The 26,468-nt window shown below is 40.1% G+C and overlaps 1 protein-coding gene and 1 pseudogene across 3 annotated transcripts in view; one reads left to right on the plus strand and one right to left on the minus strand.

The window, feature by feature from the left end:
- Positions 1-26,468, minus strand: part of ARHGEF28 (Rho guanine nucleotide exchange factor 28) — a 364,650-nt gene that overhangs the window by 144,999 nt on the left and 193,183 nt on the right. For 2 of the 3 annotated variants that reach the window (XM_056112428.1, XM_056112427.1), the window contains exon 1: positions 10,527-10,914. The exons of the other annotated variant lie outside the window; for it this stretch is intronic. In XM_056112428.1, coding sequence (XP_055968403.1) covers positions 10,527-10,611 — 85 coding nt within the window. In that variant the 5' untranslated portion in view covers positions 10,612-10,914. Of the gene's footprint in view, positions 1-10,526; positions 10,915-26,468 lie in introns of those variants that run through there. 3 annotated transcript variants of the gene reach the window in all.
- Positions 20,497-20,975, plus strand: LOC130021675 (60S ribosomal protein L6-like; annotated as a pseudogene).

Genomic DNA, 26,468 nt, shown 5'->3' on the forward strand with positions numbered 1-26,468 from the left:
GGAAACACTTCCACACACATTCTATGAGGCCAGTATCACCCAAATTCTCAAATCACAAAAGGACAGCACAAAAGAACAGTACAAACTACATCTTTGATTAACAACATGAAAAAATATTCCAAAAGATATAGTAATTCAGTGTAACACATTGAGAAAATCATACATCATGACCAAGTAAAACTCATACCAGGAATGCAAGGATGGTTCAATGTATTCAAAACAATCAGTGTAATACACCATTTTAACAAAAAGAAAGATAAAAAATCATGTTCAGGGGCTGGATCAATAGTAGAGTGAGTAGGGCATTTGCCTTGCACATGTACTACCTGTGTTTAATCCCTGGCATCCCATATGTTCCCCTGAGCATTACCAGAAATGATTCCTGAGTGCAGAGCCAGGAATAATCCCTGGGCAGGGCATCACCAGGTGTGACATATATCACTGTCACTGTCCTCCCGTTGTTAATTGATTTGCTCAAGCGGGCCCAGTAACGTATCCATTGTGACAACTGTTACTGTGTTTGGCATATCGAATACATCATGGGTGGCTTGCCAGGCTCTCCGAGCGGGGCGAAGAAATCGAAATCAGGTCGGCCATGTTGGCCGCTTCCAGGGCAAATGCCCTACCCACTGCGCTATCGCTCCAGCCCGTGATATATATATATATATATATATATATATATATATATATATATAAACACTCATATCAGTTATGATGAAAAAGTCTCTGACAGGATCTAACATCCATGAATTTGAAATGGAAGAAGCATTCCTCTGAAAAGTAATAAAGGCAAGTAATGTGACAAACCCATAGCTAACATCACATTCAGTGGTAAAAAAACAAAAATTTTCCCCTTAAGATCTGGAACTAGACATGGAAATTTACTCTTACCCTGCTCTTCAACACTGTTTGGAAGTTTCAGCCAGAACAATTAGGCAAGAAAGATATAAAAGGAATCAAAATTGGAAAAGAGGAGTTTTGCAGATGACATGATAATATATCTAGAAAAACCCTGAAATTTCACCAACAAATCTATTAGACAGAATGAAGGAGTTTGGTAAAGCAGCAGGAATCAACACGCAGAAATCTGTTGCATTTCTATACAAAGTGAACTGAAAGGAAGGAAAATTATTACAACAATCCCATTTAGCCCACTTACATTTGCATTATAATGTATAAAAAGTTCTTCAGAATAAATCTTACAAATGAGGTGAAAGACCTGTACACTAAGAACTAACAGACATTTCTAAAGGAAATAGAAGACACAAAGAAAAAGGCATTCCATGCTTATGGATTAGAAGAATAAACATTAAAATGGGCATTTCACTTAAATCAATGTACAGGTCAATGCAATCCCTATCATGTTACCAGTAGCTTTATTCAAGTAATAAAGAAACAAAACTAAAAGAGGATGGGCAGAGATTACCAGAGATATTTGAGGGCACCTCATAGAACTGAAAGAATTTAACATACAAGCTTTGAATGGGAGAAATATGGGTAGCAAGAGGGCCCCAGAGAAAGGACAGAGGTTTGAAATCTAACAGTAGTCTATCCTCAATTCCATTTATATATCTACTTACAGTATTTCCTACTACTAACTGGTCTTTCTCAGTTAAAATCTTTGCTCCAAAGCTTCAAGAACTGCCACAGATAATGGAAGATACTTCACTACAAACACCAGTGTGAAGACTCTGATAGGCAAAGTTTGGGTCATGCGACCATCCTGGGCTAGCCTGAAGGGTGGAATCAGGAAGGCAAAGTAATATGAGAAGGTGGCGGCATCATTTGTTCCAGAGTAGTGCAGGGGCCACACTCTAAACCAGGAGTTCTTTAGTCACTTGCAGGCTTTTTCCCACTCACAACCCCCCTCAGCCTGAGCAGCTTTTATGTATGCCAGACATATAAAATTGATAAAGAAATCAAATATTTACTGATAATAAATCACTAATTGTTTTAAAACAAAACATTTAGGTTTCTTTGTTTTGGTTTTTAGTTTGGGGACCATACCTGGCAGTGCTCAGGGTTTACTTCTGGCTCCGCACTTAGGAATCACTCCTGGTGGTGTTCAGGGAACCATTTGGGATGCTGGGGATTAAACTCTGATCAACCAGGTGCAAGCCAAATGCCCTACCCACGTACTATCTCTCTGGCCCCTAAAATTAAAAAGTTGGGTTTAGAGAGATAATAGAGTAAGATGAGTGTTTGCTTTGCATGCTGATCCAGGTGCAACCCCCAGCCCTCCATATGGTTCCCCAATCCCCACCAGGAGTGTTCCCTGAGTGCAGAGCCAGGAGTAAGCCTTGAACACTGCTGAGGGTGGTTGTCAAAAAAAAAGTGAAAACTAATTAAAATGTTGCAACCCTCCCCACATTATTATATAACCCCATGAAGGGTCATGACCCACAATTTCAGATGTTAGGCTCTAAAGAATCTGAGTGCTGTTCAAGGAAGGGGAGAAGGAAGGTAGGCAGACAAAACAAACCAAGCAGGCCTATGAAACATTTGGCACCACTCAACATTTCCTTGGATCAACAGTGCACAAACCTTGGCTATTTTCCATCACTTTGATACGCTCTATCTTATCTCTGACTCAGCCCATTTGCAGAGGGACCACCTGCTGTGGAAACGCCACCAGTTGACCACGGGTTATTAAAATGACATCCCTCTCTCGATACCCCGTTTTATCTGTCTCTTCGCCTTGAACTTCACCTGTAATTTTTCCTGGCCTTCGCTTGGAACTTACCACTTTCTGCCTTAATTAATGTATCTGAATAAACATTATTCAGTCCTTTCCCAAAACCAGAGAGGTAGGGAAAATTTTTCCCAACCAGGGGTAGCAAACAGGAATAATGCCTCTGTTCAACCTACAAGGGATTAATACAGAAATACATCTTGCCCAATAATTTGAGCTATCCTGGAATTAAAGGGGGGGAAAAAGGGCTTCAGATATTTGGCAAAATATTTGTTTAACTAAAGGGAGTGATGAGGGGTGAGCAGCTATGTTGTTTGGCAACAGACTTGTAATGGGCATTCTTTTTTTTTTTTTTTTGCCGACAAAGTTTGGCCTCCAGGCAGGGTCTGAAGTTGAAACTGTTCCACCTGAAGTTAAACACTGTCTTCATTGTGAGTTAAAGAAATCCTAGCAGGTTATGTCACCTTTAGGAAAATGTTTCTCTTCCTTAATAAGGTATTCTGTCGTGACTTACTCCTCAGAGATTCAAGCAGCCTTTGGGAGAATGTCTGGAATAAATATACACGGGGTATTTGCAAACACATGTGTGTATTCAATGTAATGTCTTAGAAGGAAGAGAAGGAGGAAAGAGGAAGAGAATAAATAAAACCATGAGGTTAACTTTACCTGCCTTTAAAATAGATCACTACACCTTCAACAATGTCATTATACTTTGATACTTAATATGTCCAGGACTATTTTTTCAGACTGGAAACCAAGACTAATACTTTGGCCTTTTATCTTAATCATAAAAGTAGCCCAAAAAGTGCTCTCATGACTTATCTATTCCCAGCAAGTTTGGTCTTTTTCTCTGCCTGGGACATACTATATGGAACTCATCACTTCTTTAAAAAAATGTTTCAAAATAAATTTATCTATAAATTATTACCAGCAAATATATTGATTGTATGCTTATTTTATATACCTATATTCCTGGTGTCATAAAAGAATTGCTCTGTTGAAAGCTGTCAGATTCTTGTTGGCTCTTATTCATAAGTGGAAAAGTCTAAGCCCTGGACTAGAGTGTCCACTGCCACCTAGACTCCTCATCAGAGGCACAAGAGAAGGAGAAAGTAGGAAAGTGAGACACGTGGCATTTGGGGGGCATAACGTAGTCACATATTGAAGTTCACCATCCATACCTCTACTGGGATAGGGCAAACCCAAGTGGGAAGAACAAAACCTCTGAAGTCAACATCAAAGTTGTTGTATATTTATTGGCTCTGAATATGATCTGGAAAACTCATTTCTCTGAGCCTGAGACCCCAGAGAAGAAATGAAGACAACAAGGAGTGTTTTTATAAACTTATGCCAAAAACACACTGCCCATATGCCACTCATTCATTTCTGATTTTACTGTTCTCCGCATTGCCTGGAAATAACCTTAAAATTCTGTCTCAGTTTCCTCCCCTATAAAACATCAATAATATTATATCTCCTGTATATAGTTAAATTAAAAATCAGATTCCATATAGGCAAAGTATGTACTAGAGCTCAGTAAGTAGTGGTGGTGATTAATATAGTAACTCATAAGTACTAAAGTACTAGTTATTTTTCTGTAGTCATCTACGAGGGAGCTTGTGCTACTAAGATATACAAGATAACTTTTTATTTTTTCGCTTTCTCTCTTTATTTCTCTTTCTTTCATGTCAGGAATTGACTGAACCTGGAGTTTCATGCAAGGCAAGTGCCTTCCTTCTGAACCATATCTCCAACCTCAGATTAAGTTTTATGATAGGTGCTATCTAATTTGGGAACTATAAATTAGTTTAACATCAGTAAAGAGAAAGTAAAATGTAGTCTTTCACATTAGAGAAGCATAAAAGATAAGCTAAAATAGAATAGCTTGAAAGAGGCTGCACAGCACTGTTCACAATAGACAGAATCTGGAAACAACCCAAGTGCCCAAAAAAAGACAACTGCTTAAAGAAATTTTGGTATATCTACACAATTGAATACTGTGCAGCGGTTAGGAGAGAAGAAGTCGTGAAATTTGCTTTTAAGTTGAATGGGCATGGAGAGTATCATTCTAAGTGAAATGAGTCAGAAAGTGAGGGACAGGCATATAATGACTGCACTCATTTGTGAAATGTAAAATAACATAATATGAGACTGATACCCAAGGACAGTAGAAACAAGTGCCAGTAAGATTACTTCACTGTTTCAAGCCTGCCTCATGAGCTGGGGGAGAAGGCAGTTGGGATAGAGAAGGGATCACTAAGTCAATGATGGTTGGAGGGATCCTTCAGGATGGAAGATGTGTGCTGAAAGTAGATAAAGGACCAAACATGATGGCCTCTCAGTATCTTTATTGCAAACCATAATGCCCAAAAGTAGAGAGAGAGTAAGAGGGATATTGTCTGCCATAGAGTCGGTGGAGGGGTGGGATGGGGAGGAGGGATACTGGGGACATTGGTGATAGAAAATGTACACTGGTGGAGGGATGGGTGTTTGATCATTGTATGACTAAAGCTCAAACATGAAAGCTTTGAAACTGTATCTCACAGTGATTCAATAAAAAATAAATTTTTTTAAATTAAAAAAGAAAGAGGCTGCATAAATGGATGAAAGCCATGAAGAAAAAAAAAACAATTCAACATTTTCCCCATCCCTGTAATTTATAATAAAGAATGCATTTTAAAGATTAACCAACAATTATGGGAAACTTAAGCAAAGTTCAATCCCTATATTTTTCAATTTCTTTGATTAATAAACAAATTTCTTGCTTGAATCTCCAACGGAAACCAACAGGACAGAAATCCAGGCATTCCTGGGGCCCTTGAAGCAGAACGGCTGTGGATTCTAGCCCACTCCAGGGCTTTAACCACTGGGTTCCCAGGACAGCCTGTCCTTGCACTACCCATGAAATAGCAACTTTGGAGAATCCTAGGAATCCATTTTGGGCAGTGGTTTTAACTGTTTATATCACACACACCCCTCCGCAAGATACTGTTCATTTTCAAAGTCAATGCTTCTAAATTATATCCTTTTCTCTCCCCTTCATAAGGCAAGAGGATGAGAAAAATGTTAGATGCATTTTTAATTGATATATAGTATTGATAAGCATCTAGTAATCTATTTCTCCTCTTATTACCAAACCCTCTTTATATATCATCACATCATTCTCTAAACAAGCCAGCAGTGTGTGGGGAGGGGGTCGGGGAGGGAAGGGAATAAAAGGAGCAGTGACAATAAGGACAAGAAGGATAGAAGGATAGAAGGTAATGTTAAAAGAATGCTAACAAGACACCCAAGAATGTGGCTCAGTAGTAGAGCACCTGCCTTACAGGCATGTTCCATCCCTGACACTGCTCCACATGCTCAGTGTGATCCTAACAACACTGTCATTGTCAGGACCAGAACACAACACTGCGATCTCCAGTGCACTCCTAGCAAATGTGTGAGTTGCATGATTCCCGGTCATGGCAACAGCTATAACAAAAGAAAGGGGGGCTGGGGGACAGTAGCGATAAGAAGGAAAGTCAGAATAGAGAAATCATAGAGGATTTTAAAAATATTTCTGACCAAATATGAGAATTTTGTTAATAAGCCAGAAACTCCAAGTTCACAGAAACCTCCTTCATGATTTTTCAGGTGACAGGAATCAAAATTCTGCGGATATTGGTAGTGATTAGCAGAATAGAAATAGAAAGAAAATGCAGTCACCTGATTTTTTTAATATTTTAATGAATCACCTTGAGATACAGTTAAAGACTTACAATCTTTCATGATTATGTTTCAGTCATACAATGATCGAGTATCCATCCCTCCACCAGTGCCCATTCTCCACCACCAATGTTCCCAGTATCCTTCCTGCCACTCCCACCCCATCCTCCTCACCCTCCCTCCCGCCTTTGTGGCAGGCCCATTACCTTTTACTCTCTCTCTATCCTTTTGGGTGTTATGGTTTGCAATACAGGTGCAGTCACCTTATTTTTAAAGATTGGCAATTATAATCAACTCATCTTCTAAATGACAAGGTTCTTCACACACTTGCCATCAGGCAGAAAATAGATTCTTTGGTGTTTTTCTCATCTTTTTTTATCTTGCTTTTTGGATCACACCCAGCAATGCACAGGGGTTACTCCTGGCTCTGCTCTTGGGAATTACTCCTGGCAGTGCTCAGGAAACCATATGGGATGCTGGGAATGGAATCCAGGTGGGCCGCAAGCAAGGCAAATGCTCTACTTGCTGTACTATCGCTCCAGCCCATTTTTCTCATCTCTGGATGAGGTATGCCTAGTTCCTGGGGGAGACAGAATCCATCCTCAATGCTAAGACCCTATAAGCAGGTTAGCAACCTGCTTTACCACTTTACCCCACCCTCTAGGATGGTGTCTGTCACCCCACAAGTATTTCTTGAACATGTGAATCATTTTTCACTACTTTTCCCCACTGGGTGATCACATCATTCTCTTCTGTGAAATTACATAGTTGGGCCATGTCAGTTCTGAGGCTCTTCTCCCTCCCAGGGTCTTTGATTCTGGAACTCCATCCAAAAAACTAGACAGTGTACGCAAACACACTCTTTACAACTATCTCTCAACACTTAATGAGACAATCAAGCACACAACACTGATGGTACCCAACTGACTGCTACCTAACTGATTTCCACTTGTCTTTGGTTTCTTAGCAGCAAATAGTTAATCATTTTCCTATCCCAGGTACTTGCTTTCACTTGAATGGAGTTTAATTTATACATAGCTTTGTTATGACTTTCTGCAGTTCAAACTGGCTGGGTTCCAACTTTGGATTTAAAAGGAGAGGGTGATTAATGTGTTCCCTACCACTCCACCAGACTCCAGGTTCTCCAGTGAACCCTAATCATTAATCTCCACGTTGTTAGGTTACCCAGGCCCCCCACAACACAGACCTCCAGTCAACAGGCAGGACAACTTGAAGAAAAAAAAAATTTATAGGGCATATTTCCCCAATCTAATAGGAGTAGGGCCAGCATGCTGGTGGAGCTCTTCTCTAACCAAACTCTCATACCTACCCCTGAGAATTTCTCACTGAACTATTTGTGTTCACGCTGATATAACTATGACAGCATGTCTCCCCCTCAAAGAAGTCATTGAAAAGTTTTAAAATTCTTATCACTTGGAAATGATTTCCAATTTACAGGAAGGATAAAAGAATCAGGTTAGAACCTAGAACACTGGTGCTACCCTTTTCCCAGACTGACCTATCACCAACATTTCCCTCCTCCCTCTGTTCATGTCTGGACTTGCTTTTACATGCACGTGCTTGTGTGTTCTCAACAGTATATTTTCCCGCCGAACCACGTAATGGTAAGGCTCACACATATGTCACTTAACCTGAATTAGCAGAATCTGAATTTTAAAACAGAATAATAGATACAACATAAGATGTTGTATCAAGATTTTAAGGCTCTAAAGATAGGATTTCAAGGATACCAGTTGAGCCGTGTAAGTGATTTGTTCAGGCTGGGGTTTTGTTTCAAGCCTAAATGGTCAACCCATTTTATTGCTGAGTCTGGTCTTGATCCCAGAGAGAAATACGCAGCTATTTCTCTCTTCGTGTTAGAAGAAAAGAAAAAGACCCTGGATGTTACCCAGGCATGTTGACAACAGCAAACCTCCGCATTCTTCTAGGAAAGGTACCAAGTAGTGAGATAGGTTATTATATTCCAGACATAAAAAAAGATAGATAGATAGATAGATAGATAGATAGATGATTATGCTCCCCAAAGACAATGCTCCAGAGACAGACATTCACTTTCAGAAACTTCTCTTCTCTGTATAAATTCACGAAATGTTTCCTTCTCCTTAAATTAAAAACATAGTCCCCTAGTTCAAAGGGATGGTCCCCATGTTTCACCTGTGCATGTCTCTGAGTTCAATCCCTGGCACTATATAGTCCCCCCTAACCCCCCGCTCCCTAGCATCACCACAGGTGATCCTGGTGATCCCTGAGTTCCACTGGAAAAACCCTATGAAAATTCAAAAACAAATGAAAACGGAAGTTCCTGCACAAGCTAAGGAAGGAAAGATTACTGCTCCCTTTTCTGCTGTGGGAAACCTCTGCCGGTTATTATCACATCTGCTGAGCTTGGAAAAGGACAGCAAATCTGAACAGAGATCTGGTCCCTTGTGCTCACACATCGGGGTTCTCTGGAGGATGAACTATGGGACACAGTTGCCAGGGACATAAAGCCAGTCCATCACCAGTCACACAACAGACTAATGGATCTTCTTCCTTGGGTAGTAAAGGATTCTTCATACTTGCTGATAAAGCTTTAATATCAAACTATATTCCTCAGTGATACAAGTCTTTTGTGTTGAAATTAGTTTCTTTTAAAAAATGCCTTTCTTAACAACCGATGCTGGCACGGATGTGGCGAGAAAGGGACACTGTTTCACTGTTGGTGGGAATGTCGACTGGTTCAGCCTTTCTGGAAAACAGTATGGACGATTCTCAAAAAATTAGAAATTGAGCTCCCATTTGACCCAGCAATACCACTCCTGGGAATATATCCCAGAGAGGCAAAAAAGTATAGTTGAAGTGACATCTGCACTTGTTTGTTCATTGCAGCACTCTTTACAATAGCCAGAACCTGGAAGAAACCTGAATGCCCAAGAACAGATGACTGGTATAAGAAACTTTGGTACATCTACACAATGGAGTACTATGTAGCTGTTAGAAAAGATGAAGTCATGAAATTTATATACAAGTGGTACAACATGGAAAGTATCATGCTAAGCGAAATGAATCAGAAAGAGAGGGATAGACATAGAAAGATCGCATTCATCTGGGGAATATAAAGAAACAAAATATGAGATTAATACCCAAGAATAGCTGAGATCAGCACCAGGAGGATTACTCCATAGCTTAGAGGCCAGCCAGGCATTCTAGGGGAAAGGGCAGCTCAGATAGAGGAGGGAGCACCAAATAAAGGGTGTTTGGAGGATCCTCCCAGGATGGGAGATGCATGTTGAAAGTAGACTATGGACTGAACATGTTTGCCACTCAATGCCTCTTTTGCAGACCACAACACTCAAAAGGAGAGAGAGAACACAGGGGATTGCCCTGCCACAGAGGCAGGGTGAGATGGGAGGGATGGGGGTGGGAGGGATATTATCCATGGTGGTGGAAAATGGGCACTGGTGGAGGGAATGGGTATTTGATCATTGTATAATCGAAACCCAAGCACAAAAAATTGTAAATCTACAACTGTACCTCATGGTGTTTCACTAAAAATAAAAAAAAATTTTTTAAATTCCTTTCTTAAAATCAACAGTCTAAAATGGAAAGCCAAAAACAAACCTTCACAAACCAAAATTATGTATCTACATATATATTTAAAATTAACACACAACTTGAGAACTAAAACACAAAAGCAGCAGCAGAAAATGGGTACCAATCGCATGTATATTTCTCTGTATAACCCACAAAGACCTGGCACCCTGAAATCAACAGGACTCCCTATTGTCAAAGTAACACCAAGGTAATATTGACTAGGTAAATCCAAAATATTTACCTTGCTCTAAAACTTCTTTCTCTCTCTCTCTCTCTCTCTCTCTCTCTCTCTCTCTCTCTCTTGCTTTAGCACAAAGTAATAATAGGAAAGTCGATTCAAAGTGAAAAGAATATGAGAACAAGTAGGATTACCTCTAAAGACTACACGCAAGGTACTTATCCAGGGAGCATTTTATAAAAACATGTATAAACACGAACTTCGTCGGAAAACAGCCTGCACAGAAGCGAGGAGGGGAAGGGGGGCAGAAGGTGAGGATGCCTGGCTTGGGGAGAAACGGGGGACCCCAGAATCTACCTTGTTTGGACGCCCTCCGCCGAATCTTCATTTTGGGAAAGGAAGGCCAAGAGTAGTTAAAAGGTGAGTCCGAGTCAGAATCCATCTTTTGGCTCTGATAAAATCAACAGATCGCACGGCAGAAACTCGGGAAAACTCAGGAGTCCCCCAGGCATGAGGCAGGGCCCCCGCGCGCGCGAGGGAGAAGCAAGGAATGAGGCTGGGTGAAACGCTCGCGAACTCCGGGAGGGAGAGGCAGTAAATGTTTTGCTTCCTTCAGGCGTTCAGGCATGTAGACGGAGAAGGAGGCTGTAAATATTAAAGCCAAACGAGGGACGTAGAAAGGGGGGGAGCCTTTAAGAGTCGCATGGGTACATCTCAGTCCAATTATTCAAAAGGTCATTGAGAGCAAATGAATCATTAACTCCCCTCTTCTCAAGCTTGAAATGGAAATGAAGAAGCAAGGTAACTGGCAATCAAAGAGCTGCCTGGGAATCAGGGAAAGCTTCCAAAAGCTGGCGCTTGTTTTGTTCCGTGGCAGAATATAACATCTCAGAAGAGTCACCCGGCATGGTTTGATAAAGGCTACGGCTTACATGTGTGGACAGCCAGAGAGCTTAATACGCAAGCAAAGAAAGGCCATCTGACTAGGGACATGGATTTCTCCAGAGCACTCTATTCTTTCACGCCGTTGGCAGCTTTTCAAATCCAAGTGCCAGAATAGCCTGATCATCCATTTAACCACCAAGTCTCCCCATTCCTTGAATCTGGAAACAGTTGGAAGCTTTAGTGCACACGCACGCACACACACACACACACACACACACGCGCGCACACAACTAGACTTAGCTCATTAAAATCCTGCAAAGTCATCTACTACTATTCGACACAACTCCGGGTGTTATTCCTACATTTGTAGCCAAGTTTGGCACTCAGTCATAAGGATTTGGACACCTTTAGAGCTCTGATCTAAACTTACAGTCCATATCAATAGGGCTAGTGACTAATTTACTACAAACCAACAGTTCTTATGCAGTCTCCCTGAACAACTCCCGGCTAATTAGCATTCAGCTGAAGCCCATTACTGCCTGCTCATAAATTGTGACACAGCTCAAACTTACTTCTCTGCTTCCCAAAGGCACATCTCTGCGCCCCAATAAGCAGAAGCATAGCAGCCAAAATTGCAGCAGGAAAACTAAAGGTATAGTCTGGTCTCATAGAGGAAACCTCTTAACATATTTTTTAGGACTAAAAGCAAGCAGCAAGAGGTTTGTTTTTCAATGCTGTCCAATTCCCAAATAAACTAGAGACAGTATGAGGATCTGTTCAACTTTGCAGATCTGGAACATGACAATGTGTCTTAATTAATATTCATCTCTTTACTTCAGTTATTTCCCAAATGGTTGGCACTCTGTGCCATGCTGTGTAAGAAGAGAGATGTATAACCTGTTCTATGATGGCTAATCCTGCCTGATTGGGTAGGAGTTGGGTGGGGTGCACAGATAGAAGTGGAGAAGGTAGAAACCACCTAATCTCAAATTCAAAACAAAATCAAAATCACATCAATCACCAGTGTGTTTTTACATGCTTGTTACAACTAAAAGAGAGATGTACTTTAAGTGAAAATGAAAAATACAATTTCTATTTCATGGCCTCTGGTTTAAAGAATTGCATGTTTTTCTTCATCTTCTGGGAACAATTTTAAGAATAAATTACACTCAAACCTTATTTCTGGTGAGAGAGTTTTGGTCCAGTGCAAAGGAAATAACTCAAAGGACTGGATCCCACAAGCACTGCCATAAATATACTCCCCACAAAAAAAAAAGTTTTAGTCCATACAGATGTTTAACACAAAAACAGACAAAATCTTGTGAATGGATGTTTTCATTTTGTTTTAGAACCTATATGAGTGCTGGGAACACTATAGACATCTGCTGAATGAACGGCATCAATAATTTTCAACCTGTGGATGTGGAATCCTTACTTGACAACTGCAGTGTTTTAAGTATCCTCAATTGAAAACATATATTTGCAAAAAGAATTTTAATTCCCTTAAGCTGTTTGTGTACTTATGGGCAAAGAAAATACATTGTTCCCAAAGAATCCAGGCAATATTTGGGATATGCACAGATCCACAGCTGCCTCAGATATCTGCAGGTCAGAGAAAGGGAGCTCTCACCAGCATAGACAGTCACCAGACTGAAATTAAAGTGCTGCGTGGGGAGACATTGTCACCTTTCTTATCCTCACCCAGTGAAGTTTAAGAGCCATTTACATAGACTAAATTCCAGATGAACCAGCACTAGCAACAGCCTGCCCATGTGGTGACCATCAGGGGTGGAGAAGAAGAATTTCGGGTCAATATAAAGGAGGAAGCAAAAAGAACTTTGAAAATTGAGTTTCTATTTATTGAAATGCCAGGTAGATCTCTTCACAAATCTAATTTTCCCCAAAGCGTTCATGTGTGTTTTACTAATTACTATCAATTGATTACTGATTAGGAAATTATCCTAATTCATGTGTGTGTTACTAATTACTATCAATTGATTACTGATTAGGAAATTATCCTGATGATAAAACTACTAGAACTATTCAACCAATTGCTGTGAGTTGTCCAAGATAAGGGACTTCTCAGTGTGCTTATTTGCTTGATTTGATCTGGGAGCCCCACCCAGCAGTATTCAGGAGCCAGTCCTGTCTCTGTGCCCAGTGTCAGCCAGTTCTGGATCTATACAGTGCCTGCATCAAAGCTGCTCTGGAGGATACTTAATGCAGTCCCAAGAATATTTTATTCTTGCTTTTCTTTCCCTTGCCAGTGAAGCTGGATTCTCCAAATTCATGTTTGATGTTGAGGTCTTGATATTTCCACCTATGTCTTCTTCTATATATTTTATGGTTGGGGTGGGATTTTACGTCTTTATTCCATTTTAAGTTAATTTTTATGTATGGTGCTAAAGAGTGATCAAACTTCACCTTTTTTGCATATGGTAGTCCCATTGTCCAGCCACATGTATAGAAGAGGTTTCCTTCCTTTTCTCAATTTAACAAGTTTGGCTCCTTTATTATGGGTTAGATGTCAGATGTATGGGAGCTTACTTCTGAACTCTCTATATATAATTCACCTATTTATGTGTGCTTATTTATATATATGTGTGTGTGCCTATTTTTGTTTTAATACTACGCTGCTTTAGTTACTGTTGCTTTGTAATATAGTTTAAGTCAAAGAGTATGAGACTTTTTTTCTTAGAATTGCTTTGTCTAATAGTAGTGACCTTTGGTGGCTCTGTAAAAAAAATTTTAAATTTAAATAATTATAAAACCTTCAGGATTCTTTGCTCTGTTTCCTTGGAAATTGCTATTGATATTTTGATAAAGATTGCTTTAAATCTAAACATTGCTGCGGAAGCTGGTTATTTTGATAATGTTTATTCTTCTAATCCATTAGCACAGAACATCTTTCTGTTTGAGTCTTCTATCTCTTTTACTAATATCTTATAGTTTTCCATACACAGGTCTTTCATTTAATTTGTTCAATTTACTCTCAAGAATTTTGTATTTTATGATGCAAATGTAAATAGGAATGGTGTCTTCATTTCCCTTTCCTCAGTTTATTGTACATATAAATGCAACAAGTTTATGTGTATTGTTTTTTTTTATCATGCCACTTTACCAAACTCATAATTCTTTCTAGTAGTTTTTATTTCTTGTTTTGGGTCCACACATGGCAGTACTCAAGGCTTACTTTTGACTCTGTGCTCAGGAGTCACTCTTTGCAGTGCTCAGTGGATCATATGTGGTACTAGGGATTTAATCAAGATCAGCCAAGTGCAAAGTAAATGCCTCATCCCCTGAATCATCATTCCCTCCTCTTCATAGATTTTTTGGTGAAGTCCTTAGAGTTTTCTTTGTATATTATCATGTCATCTGAAAAATCCTCTTTCCTATTTGGATTCCTTTTGTATCTTTCTCTTACCTATTGTTGTGGCCGTAACTTCTGAAAACAACGTTGAAGAATAGTGGTGAGAGTAAAAGTTCTTTCTAGTTCCAGATCTTAAGGGGTAAACTTTGGGTTTTTCACCACTGAATATTATGTCATCTATCATATATGACCCTTATAAATGTTGAGATATGTTTCTTCTACTCCCAGTTCACTGTTTGACGTATGCTTTTTATCAAAAATAGATGATGAATCTTTCCAAATACACGTTCTCTTGACATCACTATATGATGTTGGGGGGAGGGGGCAGCTAGGGAGAGGAGGCACCTGGCATTGCTCAGGAACTACACCCAGCTTTGTTCTCAGGGAACCATGTGGTGCCAGGGATTAAACCCAGGCCTCTTGCATGTTAAGCACATGTTCAAGCCATTCAAGATATCTCTCCAGTCCATAATGATGTAGGCTTTATTTCAATCTTTCTCCTTTATGATGTAGTACTTCATATTAATTGAATTGCATATGTTGAACTGTCTTTGTATTCCTGGAAAAATCCTATTTTTTCATGATGAATGATTCTCCTGATGTGTTACTGCATTCAACTTATCATTTCTTTAGAGATGGAAATTTTTGTATATATTTATTAACCCCATATCTTAAGTTTATTTTATGCTTGCTATTTTTACCACTATTGCTGTGAGTGATATGCTGAGATTCCTACAATAATTATGTTGCTGTTAATGCAGAATTTATCTGTTAATTATTATGTTTTATATTTGAGTGTGCCCAGGTTGGTGAATTATATTGATGACCATTATATCTTCTTGATGGACTGATACTTTGATCAACACATAATATTAATCAATATATAATATCCATTTTTGTCTCTTCTTCCCTTTCAAAATTGTAGGTGTATTTTATCAAATATAAGAGGAGCAGATCCTAAGAAGATATGTGGGTGGCCAATAAGCACAGTAAAAAGATAATCATTGTGACCAAGTATCAGGGAAAGACAAATCAAAATGACAATAATGTATTATCTCATACCAATAATGTATTATCTCATATTATATCTGATAATGGCATATGTTAAAAAAACTGAAAACAAGTAATTGGAAAGGGTATGGCAAAAAAGGAAACTCTCATTCACTGTTGGTGGGAATGTCATCTAGCCCAGCCTCCATGGGAAACAAAATGGATATTTCTCCAGAACATTAGTAATGGAGCTCCCATTTGACCCAGCTATCCTACTTCTAGGTATCTACCCCTCAAATACTAAAACATTTATTTAAAAAACCCTTTCATATAAAAAACATTTTAGGGGCTGGAGAGAGATAGCACAGCGGGTAGGGCATTTGCCTTGAACACGGCCAACCTGAGTTCGATTCCCAGCATCCCATATGGTCCCCTGAGCACCGCCAGGAGTAACTCCTGAGTGAAGAGCCAGGAGTAACCACTGTGCATCGCCGGGTGTGACCCAAAAAGCAAATAAATAAATAAAATAAAAAACATTTTGAACGTTCATTTAGAAAACACTCATTTAAAATATACCTGCCTATCCTCGTTGCAACTGTGTGAACAATACTATGTATATTAGCCAGAATAAGGAAGCAAGCCTTATTCACAAAGCGGGGAGAAAAGGCTGCAAAGTTTAAGAAGAGAACTCCCAGAACGACCACCAACTGGGAGCTCTTTGGCACTATTGCTGCAGCATGGGAAGATGCCATTGTTGACAACATTGACGAGAAATACGATCGACTGGTTCAGCACCTCCATGATTGTGCGAGGAATGCCAAGAGAGAGATAGCCACAAAAAAACGCCTGTCTTCAAAAACTCTTGAGCTTATTCACCAACGTGGTTTGGCGCATGCCTCAGGCAACTGCAAGCGAATGTCTGAGCTCGCAAAGCAGTGCAGAGATGCGATCAAGGAAGACCTCAAAGAGAGAAGAGCAGAAGTGCTGGTAGATGCGGCAGAAGCCGGGAAAAGTATTTGTAACGCCCGCCTGTCCTTCGCCAACTACAAGACCAAGATGACTGCCCTCCAACGTCCTGATGGATCTATCACATCTTCCAGAAGGGCAATGGAGAAGATTATCCATGACTTCTATTCGGATCTCTTCGATAGCCACGTCCACCTGCCCACATACAAAATTCTGCAGGATGGATATGTTTTTCCCAATGTTCTCCCTTCTGAAATCTGACACACCATTTCGTCAGTAAAGAAGTGAACAGCACCCGGTCCAGACAAGGTCAGACCCGAACACCTGAAGAACCTATTGTCAGTACTCATCAATACACTGGCTCAATGACTGAGACCTAAACCTGAAAGCTTTGTAACTTATCCCACAGTGATTCAATAAATAAATAAATTATTTTAAAAAAAATACACTGGCTCAGCTCTTCACACGCTACCTATTTGATTGCAAGTTTCTGTCCCAGTGGAAAACCAGCAGGACTGTACTACTGTACAAGAAGGGGGACATCCACGGCATTGGCAACTATCGCCTGAACTGCCTGTTGTCTGTCATCTACAAGTTGTTCACTCAAGTCATCCTGAATAGGATTGGCAGAACACTAGATGAAGGACAACCATGCGAGCAAGCCAGGTTCCACAAAGGATTCAGCACCATCAACCATATCCACATGATAACCAAGCTCATTGAGGTTTCTCGGGAGTTCAAGATGCCGCTCTGTCAAACATTCATTGATTTAAAGAAGGCCTTTGATTCTGTTGAGATGGAAGCTGTCATTGAAGCCCTAGCCAATCAGGGCATACATCAGGATCCTCTGTGAGCTGTATTATGGATTCACTACCAGGATCTCACCATTTTACAAAGAAGTAAACATCAACGTCAAGAGAGGGGTTCGGCAGGGTGATACCATTTCACCGAAACTCTTCAGTGCCACCCTCAAGAACATCATACGACGACTGGAATGGGAAGGAATGGGAGTGAAGATAGATGGTCGGCAACCACACCACCTCCGCTTTGCTGATGACATTGTTCTAATAACACCAAACATTAGCCAGCGGCACAAATGCTTGCCGACTTCGACGGTGAGTGTGGAAAGGTCAGACTACCGCTGAATCTTATGAAGACAATGTTTATGAGAAACAGCCTCGTTCCTGGCGCTCCATTCGCTCTCAACGGAATGACCATCTCCGAATGCAACAGTTATGTGTTCCTAGGTCGAGAAGTCAACATGATGAATGACCTGGCACCTGAGTTGCTCAGGAGGAAGAGAGCGGCTTGGGACGCCTTCAACAGCATCGAAGAAATAGCTAAGAGGACGATGAACCTCTGGCTCCGGGCACATCTCTTTGATTCCACTGTTCTTCCTGCATTAACATATGCCTCAGAGACCTGGGCCCTATGCAAACAGGATGAGAACGCTATTTTCGGGTCTCCCAAAAAGGAATTGAAAGAGCTATGCTTGGAATATCACGTTTCACTCAAATGAGAGAAAGAATCCAGAGTTCTGACCTCCATCAAAGATCAAGAATCAGGGACACTGTCTTGTTTGCCAAGGCGTCAAAAATCAGATGGGCTGGACACATAATGAGATTTAGAGATGACCGCTGGACTAGAGCTGTTACTGACTGGATTCCATGGGACGTCAAAAGACCACGTGGCTGCCCATCTACCAGATGGTCAGACTTCTTCATAAAGATCATGAATGATCGGTTTGAGGCTCTTCGCATTCCTAGAATGAACAGATGCCATTGGGCTACACTTGCACAGGACAGGGACAAATGGAGATGTTACTGGCACCCGCTCGAGCAAATTGCCGATTAACGAGAAGTCAAGTATCAAGTGATCAAGGAAGCAAGCCAAATTTCCAACAACAGATGAATGGATTAAAAATGTTGTGATATCAATACACAGTCGAATACTATGCAGCCACAGGAGGGAAAAAATCGTCATGCAGTTCTTGGTTAGTTGGAGGGAACCAGAGAGTATCATGCTAAGTGAAATGAGCCAGATACAGAAGGATAAATACAGGATTATCTCACTCATCTATGGTATACAGAGAAACAAATCAAGTGTATGAATGATATCAATCAGTAACAAACTTTGGACACTGGAATACAGACCTGAGAGTTCTAAGTTTGGGAGGAGCAAGGAGAGAAATAAATTATCTGGAAGTAACACAGGAACATAGGTGGAAGGTATGGAGCAAATGGGCACCTCTGAAGGGGTAACAGTATGCACCAAAAACCATAACTTTCAATCAACAAATAATGGGGGGATGGGAAGGAAAGAAGGTCAGACTGGAAATGACACAGGGACAGAGGTGGTGGGTCGTGGCCACTTCAATATTGGAAATGTGCAATAACTTTATGTGCCATAACCATAAACTTAAGCATTATTAAAATCTTATTACCTAAAATATAATAAAAATTTTAATCATCCAAACAATGCATAATTTAAATCATTTCCATATACTCACTTCAGCTTTTGTTTGCCGTCATACTTGGTGTGATGTGATATGTGATATGATGTGATATGAAACTCTTGTATACATAGTTCAGATAAATCTAGTTGTGATTGTTGCTTTTATCACCCATTCATCCATTCTGCATTTTTTGATGAATTCAGACCATTTACCGTTAGGGTGATTATTGATATATGAAGCTTACTTACAGCCTATCTTTTGCTTTCTGGCTGTTTTATATTTTTGTTGTTTATCTGCTAAAACTTTTTGGTTTGATATGGCTTTCCATGTGGAGGATTTACCCTGGCAAAATCTTTCAATTCCTTCAATTTTTATCCTGTGTCTCTTCTCCAAATTTTTGTTTTGTGCTTACTATGGGGACTGAATCATACTTTCTATATCTAAGAAAGTTTTTGTGCTGGTGCCAGATTTATTTCATCCTTTTTCTCCCTCCACCTTTAAATCTCAGGCTGCCATTGTTCATTTCCTGTAACGGTAGTAGTAGTCATTGTATGAGTATATGTTTTCTTGCTGAGGATTTTATAATCTTTGATTTCTTCTTTTCATGTAGAAGAACCCCTTTCATCATTTCTTATAGCATATGTCTGGTTATGGTAAACTATTCCTTTTTGTTTATCTGAAAAAAAAACCTTTTTATTTCTCTATTGTATTTTGAATGATGATTTTGCATGGCAGAATATTCGTGGCTGGCAGTTTTTGTCTATTGGTAGTATGACTATGACAATATTCTACTTACATCTAATCTGTAGGCTTCTGGTTTTTTTTTAAAAAAAGACTGATTAAGGCCTAATATAAATGCCTTTCGATGTTACCTTTTACTTTTGCCTAGAAATCTCCAATAATTTTTCTTTATTATTGAGTTCTAATAATTTGGCATGGTATATTTTGATGAAAGCCATTTTGGGTTCAAAATTTTGGGTGTTCCCTCAGCTTCCCGGAAATCAAATGTTAGCTAATTCCTGGCAATCTTGTAGGTGTGATTTCCCTGAATATTCCCACTGTGTTCTTATCTCTCTTTTCACTTTCTGGAACTTCCACAGCTCTCGTATTTACTCAGTGAAGTCTAATATTCTCATGGTAATAGATTATTATAAGTTGAAATTATAAGTTACCGCCATACTTTCTTTTCTTGAAAAATAAAAATGCTTTTTATTTTTTCTTTATTTCTGCTCTTTAGGCCACACCCCAGTGATGCTCTGGGGTTACTCCTGCTGGCACTGCAGAGGAATATATGGATGCCAAATCAAACCCCGGTCTGTCTTGTGCAAGGTAAGTGCCCTACCTGCTATATTAAAGCCCTAGCCTCAGGATATCTCTATTGCCTTACTACCTTCATTATCTCAATTATTTGAAAAATGGAAGCTGCATTTCTCTCTGGAGAGCCTGACATGCTTCTTTTGTTATTCAATTTTATAAGTTGGAAGAGAGGATAAGCTAGAATTCCAACAAAATAAAATATTTGTACTAGGATGCATCTACATGTAATATAAGAAGAAAATATTACATAGACAGCTCAGTTCATAGAAAAAAAGAGCTGAGCTCTATACTGGTTTATATAATACACTAAAGAATAATTGTGTGGGTCTTTTCTGTCTTACAAGATGGCAAATGAAAAGGCAGAAAAGCCAGCTGCTAAGAAGAAAGTAGGACTCGAGATTATTGGTGCAGATGGAAAGGTTCAGAAAAACCCTCACCAGAAAAGGGAAAGCCCTGCTGCAGTCAAAGCCCAGTCCTAGTGTGAGGGATTGCCAATATTCCTGCTCTGCTGTATGTTCCAGAAAGGCCCTATACAAGAGGAAGTACTCAGCCACCAAGTCCAAGATTGCAAATTGAAAGGAGAAGTTTCCTGCTGCGGTCACTATGCCAATTGAGGTGACAGGATTGGCAGTACCAGGGTGGTGAAGCTAAAAAAGATGCCCAGATACTCTCCTACTGATGATGTGCCTCAGAGGCTGTTGAACCACAGCAAAAAGCCCTTCATCAGTCTGTAAGGAAACTGCGGGCCAACATCACTCCTGGGACCAACCTGATAATCCTCACGTGGAGCCACAGAGGCAAGAGGGTTGTTCTCCTGAAGTAACTGACAGAGGCTTACTACTTGTATAGAGGCTAAGGAGCTTGACTTGCATGTGAATGGCCCTGGTTCAATGATTCCCAGCACCCCCATAATCCTCTGAATACCACAGGATGTGGTTCTGGAGCCTCTAGCACTGCTGGAGAGGCCCAGCTAATCTCTGGTACCACAGAGTTCAAGCATTACTACATCCTTGGGCCCTTGTATTGAACTGCCGGCCCTAGGCATCTTGAGAATTACTTGGAGGATCCCACCGCCGCCCCCCAACTCCCTCACCCACCCCCCCAAAAAAAACCCAAAACATAAACCCAGAACTACCAATTAATGGTTCTAAATCTAAGATCCATGTACAATGTGATGTCAGCCATCACATTTTTAATTCTTTTTCCTTTTTGGGTCACACCCAGCAATGCTCAGGGGTTACTCCTGGCTTTGCACTAAGGAATTACTCCTGGCAGTGCTCAGGGGACCATATGGCATGCCGAAGATCAAACCTGGGTCAGCCGCATGCAAGGCAAACACCCTACCCGCTGTGCTATTGCTCTGGCCCCCATCACATTTTTTAAAAGTATAGTTTCATCTTGGGCTGGAGCAATAGCACAGCAGGTAGGGCGTTTACCTTGCACGCAGCTGACCCTGGCCATCCCGGGTTTGATTTCTCCACCCCTCTCGGAGAGCCCGGCAAGCTATCGAGAGTATTGTGCCCACATGGCAAAGCCTGGCAAGCTACCCATGACATATTCGATATGCCAAAACCAGTAACAACAAGTCTCACACTGGAGACATTACTGGTGCCCACTCGAACAAATCAATGAACAATGGGAGGGCAATGCAGTGCAGTGCAGTTTCATCTTGCATCTGCTCCTGGTGGTATGTTATAGCTTCAAAAAGTCAACTAAACTTACAAAGAAAACATACATGTGGGTCCTAATCTATGTATATAGATATGTCTATGAATATTTCCATCTTCAACAATGTGTATCTGTACTACCTAAACATAAGGGCATATGATGACCTCAGAGATAATTCATTAACACATGAGTTACCCTAGTATCCTTTCTTATTTATCTGTGATCTCCTAATCAGTGATAAACCTGGTGTCTACGCTCAATAATCCACTATTCCTAAATTACATAAATAGTCAATAACAAAATGTTGACTTTTACCATGTGGTAATCACATTATCACCTAGAGATCAGTGTGTAAAGTTTCCTTTGCTTTTATTCTTGTCAACTCTACTCATTTCCAAAGATAGTGAGATCTGCACACATGTACACACACGTCCATCTATAACAGTAAAGATAGTTCACACACTTTTAATGTAGCTGAATTGCTTTGTAATGTTCTGCCTTCCATCCCAGGAACCCACAACCTGCTAGTTTTTTAATTTGCACACAATAAAGTTTACTCTGTGTTCCAAACAGTTCTGTAGGTTTTGGCAAGTGCAGTGTTAGTATCCATGTATTGTTCTGTAGGTTTTGGCAAGTGCAGATCAAGTACCTGTGATCGTACTACCATAGAGAATAATTTGACTATCCTAAAAAAATGGAGATATGTTGGAACAACAAAGAAACTAAAGGGATTTTCCAATGTCAAAGCTAAGACTCTTTCAACAAAAATAAAAGTATTCAGTTACTACCCGAATTATAAATATCCATGTATTTATATAAATATAAATAACTCAATTAATAAGGGGGCTGCAAATATATAACATCAGCCACTAAAGAGGGGGCTGTATATCAGATTTTATTCCAAAAAAGTATGAAATGAAGAAAGGGTTGTGTATTGATTTCATTCTCAGGGGAAATATTGACACCTGCTACCTCTGTCAGGCCAAGACCACCAACAGTAAGAAGCAATATTGATGGTCTATACTAGAACAGGATGTAGTGGCATTGTCACTGCTCCAAATTCATACTACTAATCTAATCATGCGGACAACATTAGAAAAATGATAAATGGGGGACTTTCTACCCTATATGTAACCAGTCATCCTTAAAATTACCAAGGATCAAAAACAAGGAAAACCAAGGAGAGTCTGAATAACTGAGTTCAGAAACGTCTAAGGAAGCATAACAGTAAGTAGTGATTTCAGAATAGAAAAAAGAAATTAAATTAGCTCTAAGGAAATCTAAGGAAAAGATGAATTTTAATCAATAGTAGCTGCAATTTGTTCATTTAACAAATGTAACATAGCAGGACCAGAGACCTAAGCCTTGCATGTGACCAATCTTGGTTAGATCCCAGGTACCAAGAGTGTCACCCTGTGCCCCACCAAGAGTAACTCCCAGGCACAGTGTCAGGAGTAAGCCCTGTGCATGCCAGGTTTGGGCCAAAAAGCCCAAACCAAGCAAAATAATAAAAAAAATGCACCAAAATAACTTATGATAATAATAGGGGAACTGTAGAGGGAGAAGATGAAAGGGAACATTCAACCATCTTCACAACCTTCCTATAAATCTGAGAATCATTTTTAAGGATGGCAACATAAGGCCTGAATCTAAATTTACTGAATAATAAATTATTGTCCAAAGAATATTCCAAATCACTAATTCAGAGGGGCAGAATTCAAATCAGTTCTGCGGAAGTTACATGAAGGTACCACTCTGAGGGATTCATCAGATCTTAAGGGAGTGCATGCTGAAAATGATTTTAATTTCTTGGAAATAAATAGAGTCTCTCCGTGGTCAATTGCTTCCCCTAGAGTTGACCCTAGTGAAACTCTCCCATCAAGCACCTTCAGGTGGGTGAGTTTTCCTCAGAAGACCAGAAACTATTGGCAGACAAACCTCCAGAATCTGGGGAAACCCATTTATCTCAAAGTCTGCTCAAGCTGTGGGCATCTTTTACGTCACTCTTGGTTCTAATGTTTTTTTTTTAATGTTATGAAGAAACAAGGAACATTTACGACTGGATTTCAAGCTGAGTCTGGGCTGCACTGTCGCTGTCCTCTATATGCGCTGCATTTACTCTTCCTGTGAAGACTCAGTAAGTAATGTTGACTTTCTTACCCAGGCCTGAAACATGAAATTAGAGATGATGCTTCATAAAAATGTCTTCCAGGGCCCAGAGTGATAGTTCAGAAGGTAGAATATTTATTTTGCACACGGCCAACTGGGGCTCAATCCCTGGCATCCCATATGGTCCCCTGAGCACTGCAGAAGGAGAGATCCGAGTGCAGAGTCAGGACTCAGCCCTGAGCACAACCAGGTGTAGCCCCCAAGTGAACAAAATGTCTTCCAAATTAGCTACTCTAAAAGCTAAAACAAATTGTCCCAATATATTATTAGAGCTTTACTACCTAGCAATAAGAGGGAACCAGAAACTTAATTGTGCTAAAGTCCCATCACAAGGCTGAACCACACAGCACTCAGTAAAAATCAAGCCAAAATTCACATAAACATGCTTAAATCACAATCAAGCCCAAAAGGCCATGATTCCTCTGAGAGAACAGCTCTTTTGATAAGAATCTAAACACTCAAGTAAGCAGAGATGTTCCAGAGTGAGGGTAAGAAACCCCTGATCCCTGGGTGGAATTTAAACTTTGCAGAAAATAAGTCCCATCAATACTATATCTAGGATATATTTTGTATCACGTTTTTATGCTTTATAAATTAGTTTGCTATTGCTTAAAATTGATAATCCAAATCTTTGGGGGATTTCCTAAACATTCCAATCTTATTTGTATGTAATAATGTATGATTTTAAAAAGAGTGACTACTCCCTGGGGTTGATTTATTTTTTAAATGGGGGGCACATCTGAAGGTGCATGAAGCCCAGTGTAGGGCTAACTGTGTGGGCCACAGTGGCCGTGCAGTTTTGGGGTGTGCAGTGGACCCTCAGAGCCTCCAGCATGGGAAGCCTGTGTACTGCCACCTATGTCACCTTCCTGCCCTAAGCTTTCTTCTGTTGACTAGAAATCTCCCTAACAACTTCCAGGAACTCATCCTCTGTTTCAAGCAGCATGTAATAACTGAGCACTTTACACAGTGAAAACTTTTATCTCTGCTTTCTGAGGGGAGGGGCATACCAAGCAATCCTCAGGAGCAATTTCTGACAGTGCTCAGAGGACCATATATGCATGCTGGGTACAAAAACAGGATTAGTCACATACAAAGTGATCACCTTATCTCCTGTACTATCTCTCCTGCCCAACATTCTCTCTTACTTCTCTCCTCTCTTTTTCTCTCTCTCCTCTTTCCTCTCTCCTCTCTCTTCTGTCCTCCCGCTCCTCCCTCTGTCTTTCTGTCTCTGTCTCTATCTCTCTGTCTCTCTCAATGCTCTTTTTTTTATTTTTGAGAGTGGGTCCTTTTTTTTCTTTTTTTTTGGGGGGGGGGAGTTGTTGTTGCTGTTGTTGTTGTTGTTAGGGGCACATACATGGCTATGCTCAGGGCTCAGTCCTGGCTCTGCGCTCAGGGATCGCTCACTCCTGTTGGTCTCAAGGGACCATATGGGTTACCTACAATGGAACCTAGCTGACCACATGCAAGGCAAACACCCTACCCACTGTACTATCATTCCAGCCCCTGCACTTTTAAAATGCAAAAATAAAACCACACTATATTTGAGGTGTTGGGTTTTTGGAATGTTGGACTCAGAATATAATCTAATTTTTTATTTAAACATCAAAATAGAACTTTAAAAAGGAATCTATGAGATTTACTCACTCAGATTGTTTTATTTGGAGTTGAGTTTTTTTTTGGGGGGGAAGAAAAAAGAAAATCTAGAGTTCAGAGGAAAAAAACTACAACTTTTAATTCCCCTCCAAAAATTTTCTAATTTTAAAATAGTTTGTGAAATCAGAGAACAAAGACAATTTAGATTATAATACAGGTGAGTTAGGCTGAATGCCAAACATCATATGTCCCTTAAGATACAAGTGGAAACCCATTCCCTTCATCGTGACTTGATGACTCTGTGGGAACATTACAATCATTTAACTCCTCTATAATGCTTAGAAACAGTCTTGAAGGGTTCAGTGGCTGACAAAATGTTTTCATTCAATTTCAAAGTTTTCACATTTACCACAAATCTACAAAGATAATCTCTGTAAGAGAACAAACCTAATAGAAATGGCATTCCACGCACAGCTTTTGAAATAGCATGAGATAAAAGTAGACTATGTTTGGGTCCAGAGAGATAGGACAGAGGTTAAAGGACCTGCCTCACATGCAGCTAACTCCTCAGATCCCCATGCAGCACTAGAAGTGATCCCTCACCACAGAGCCTAAGCATCATTAAATGAGGCCCACAAAACCAAAACAAATAAACAAGAAAAAGGAGAATGAGTTTCCCCAAACTTAGATTTTTAGTACTTGTTACAAAGTACTAAGATTGGGTAGCACTTAGTACTTAACTTGGTACTTAGATTGGGTAGAAAATATAGTATAGTGGGTAAGTGCTTGCCTTGCATGTGAATGACCCTGTTCTATCCCCAATACCACATATGGTCCTCTGAGCTTCATCAAGAATGATCCTTGAGTGTGACCAGGAGTAACC

The sequence above is a fragment of the Sorex fumeus genome, unplaced genomic scaffold, assembly GCF_029834395.1.
Source record: "Sorex fumeus unplaced genomic scaffold, SorFum_2.1 ptg000018l, whole genome shotgun sequence".
NCBI lineage: Eukaryota > Metazoa > Chordata > Mammalia > Eulipotyphla > Soricidae > Sorex > Sorex fumeus.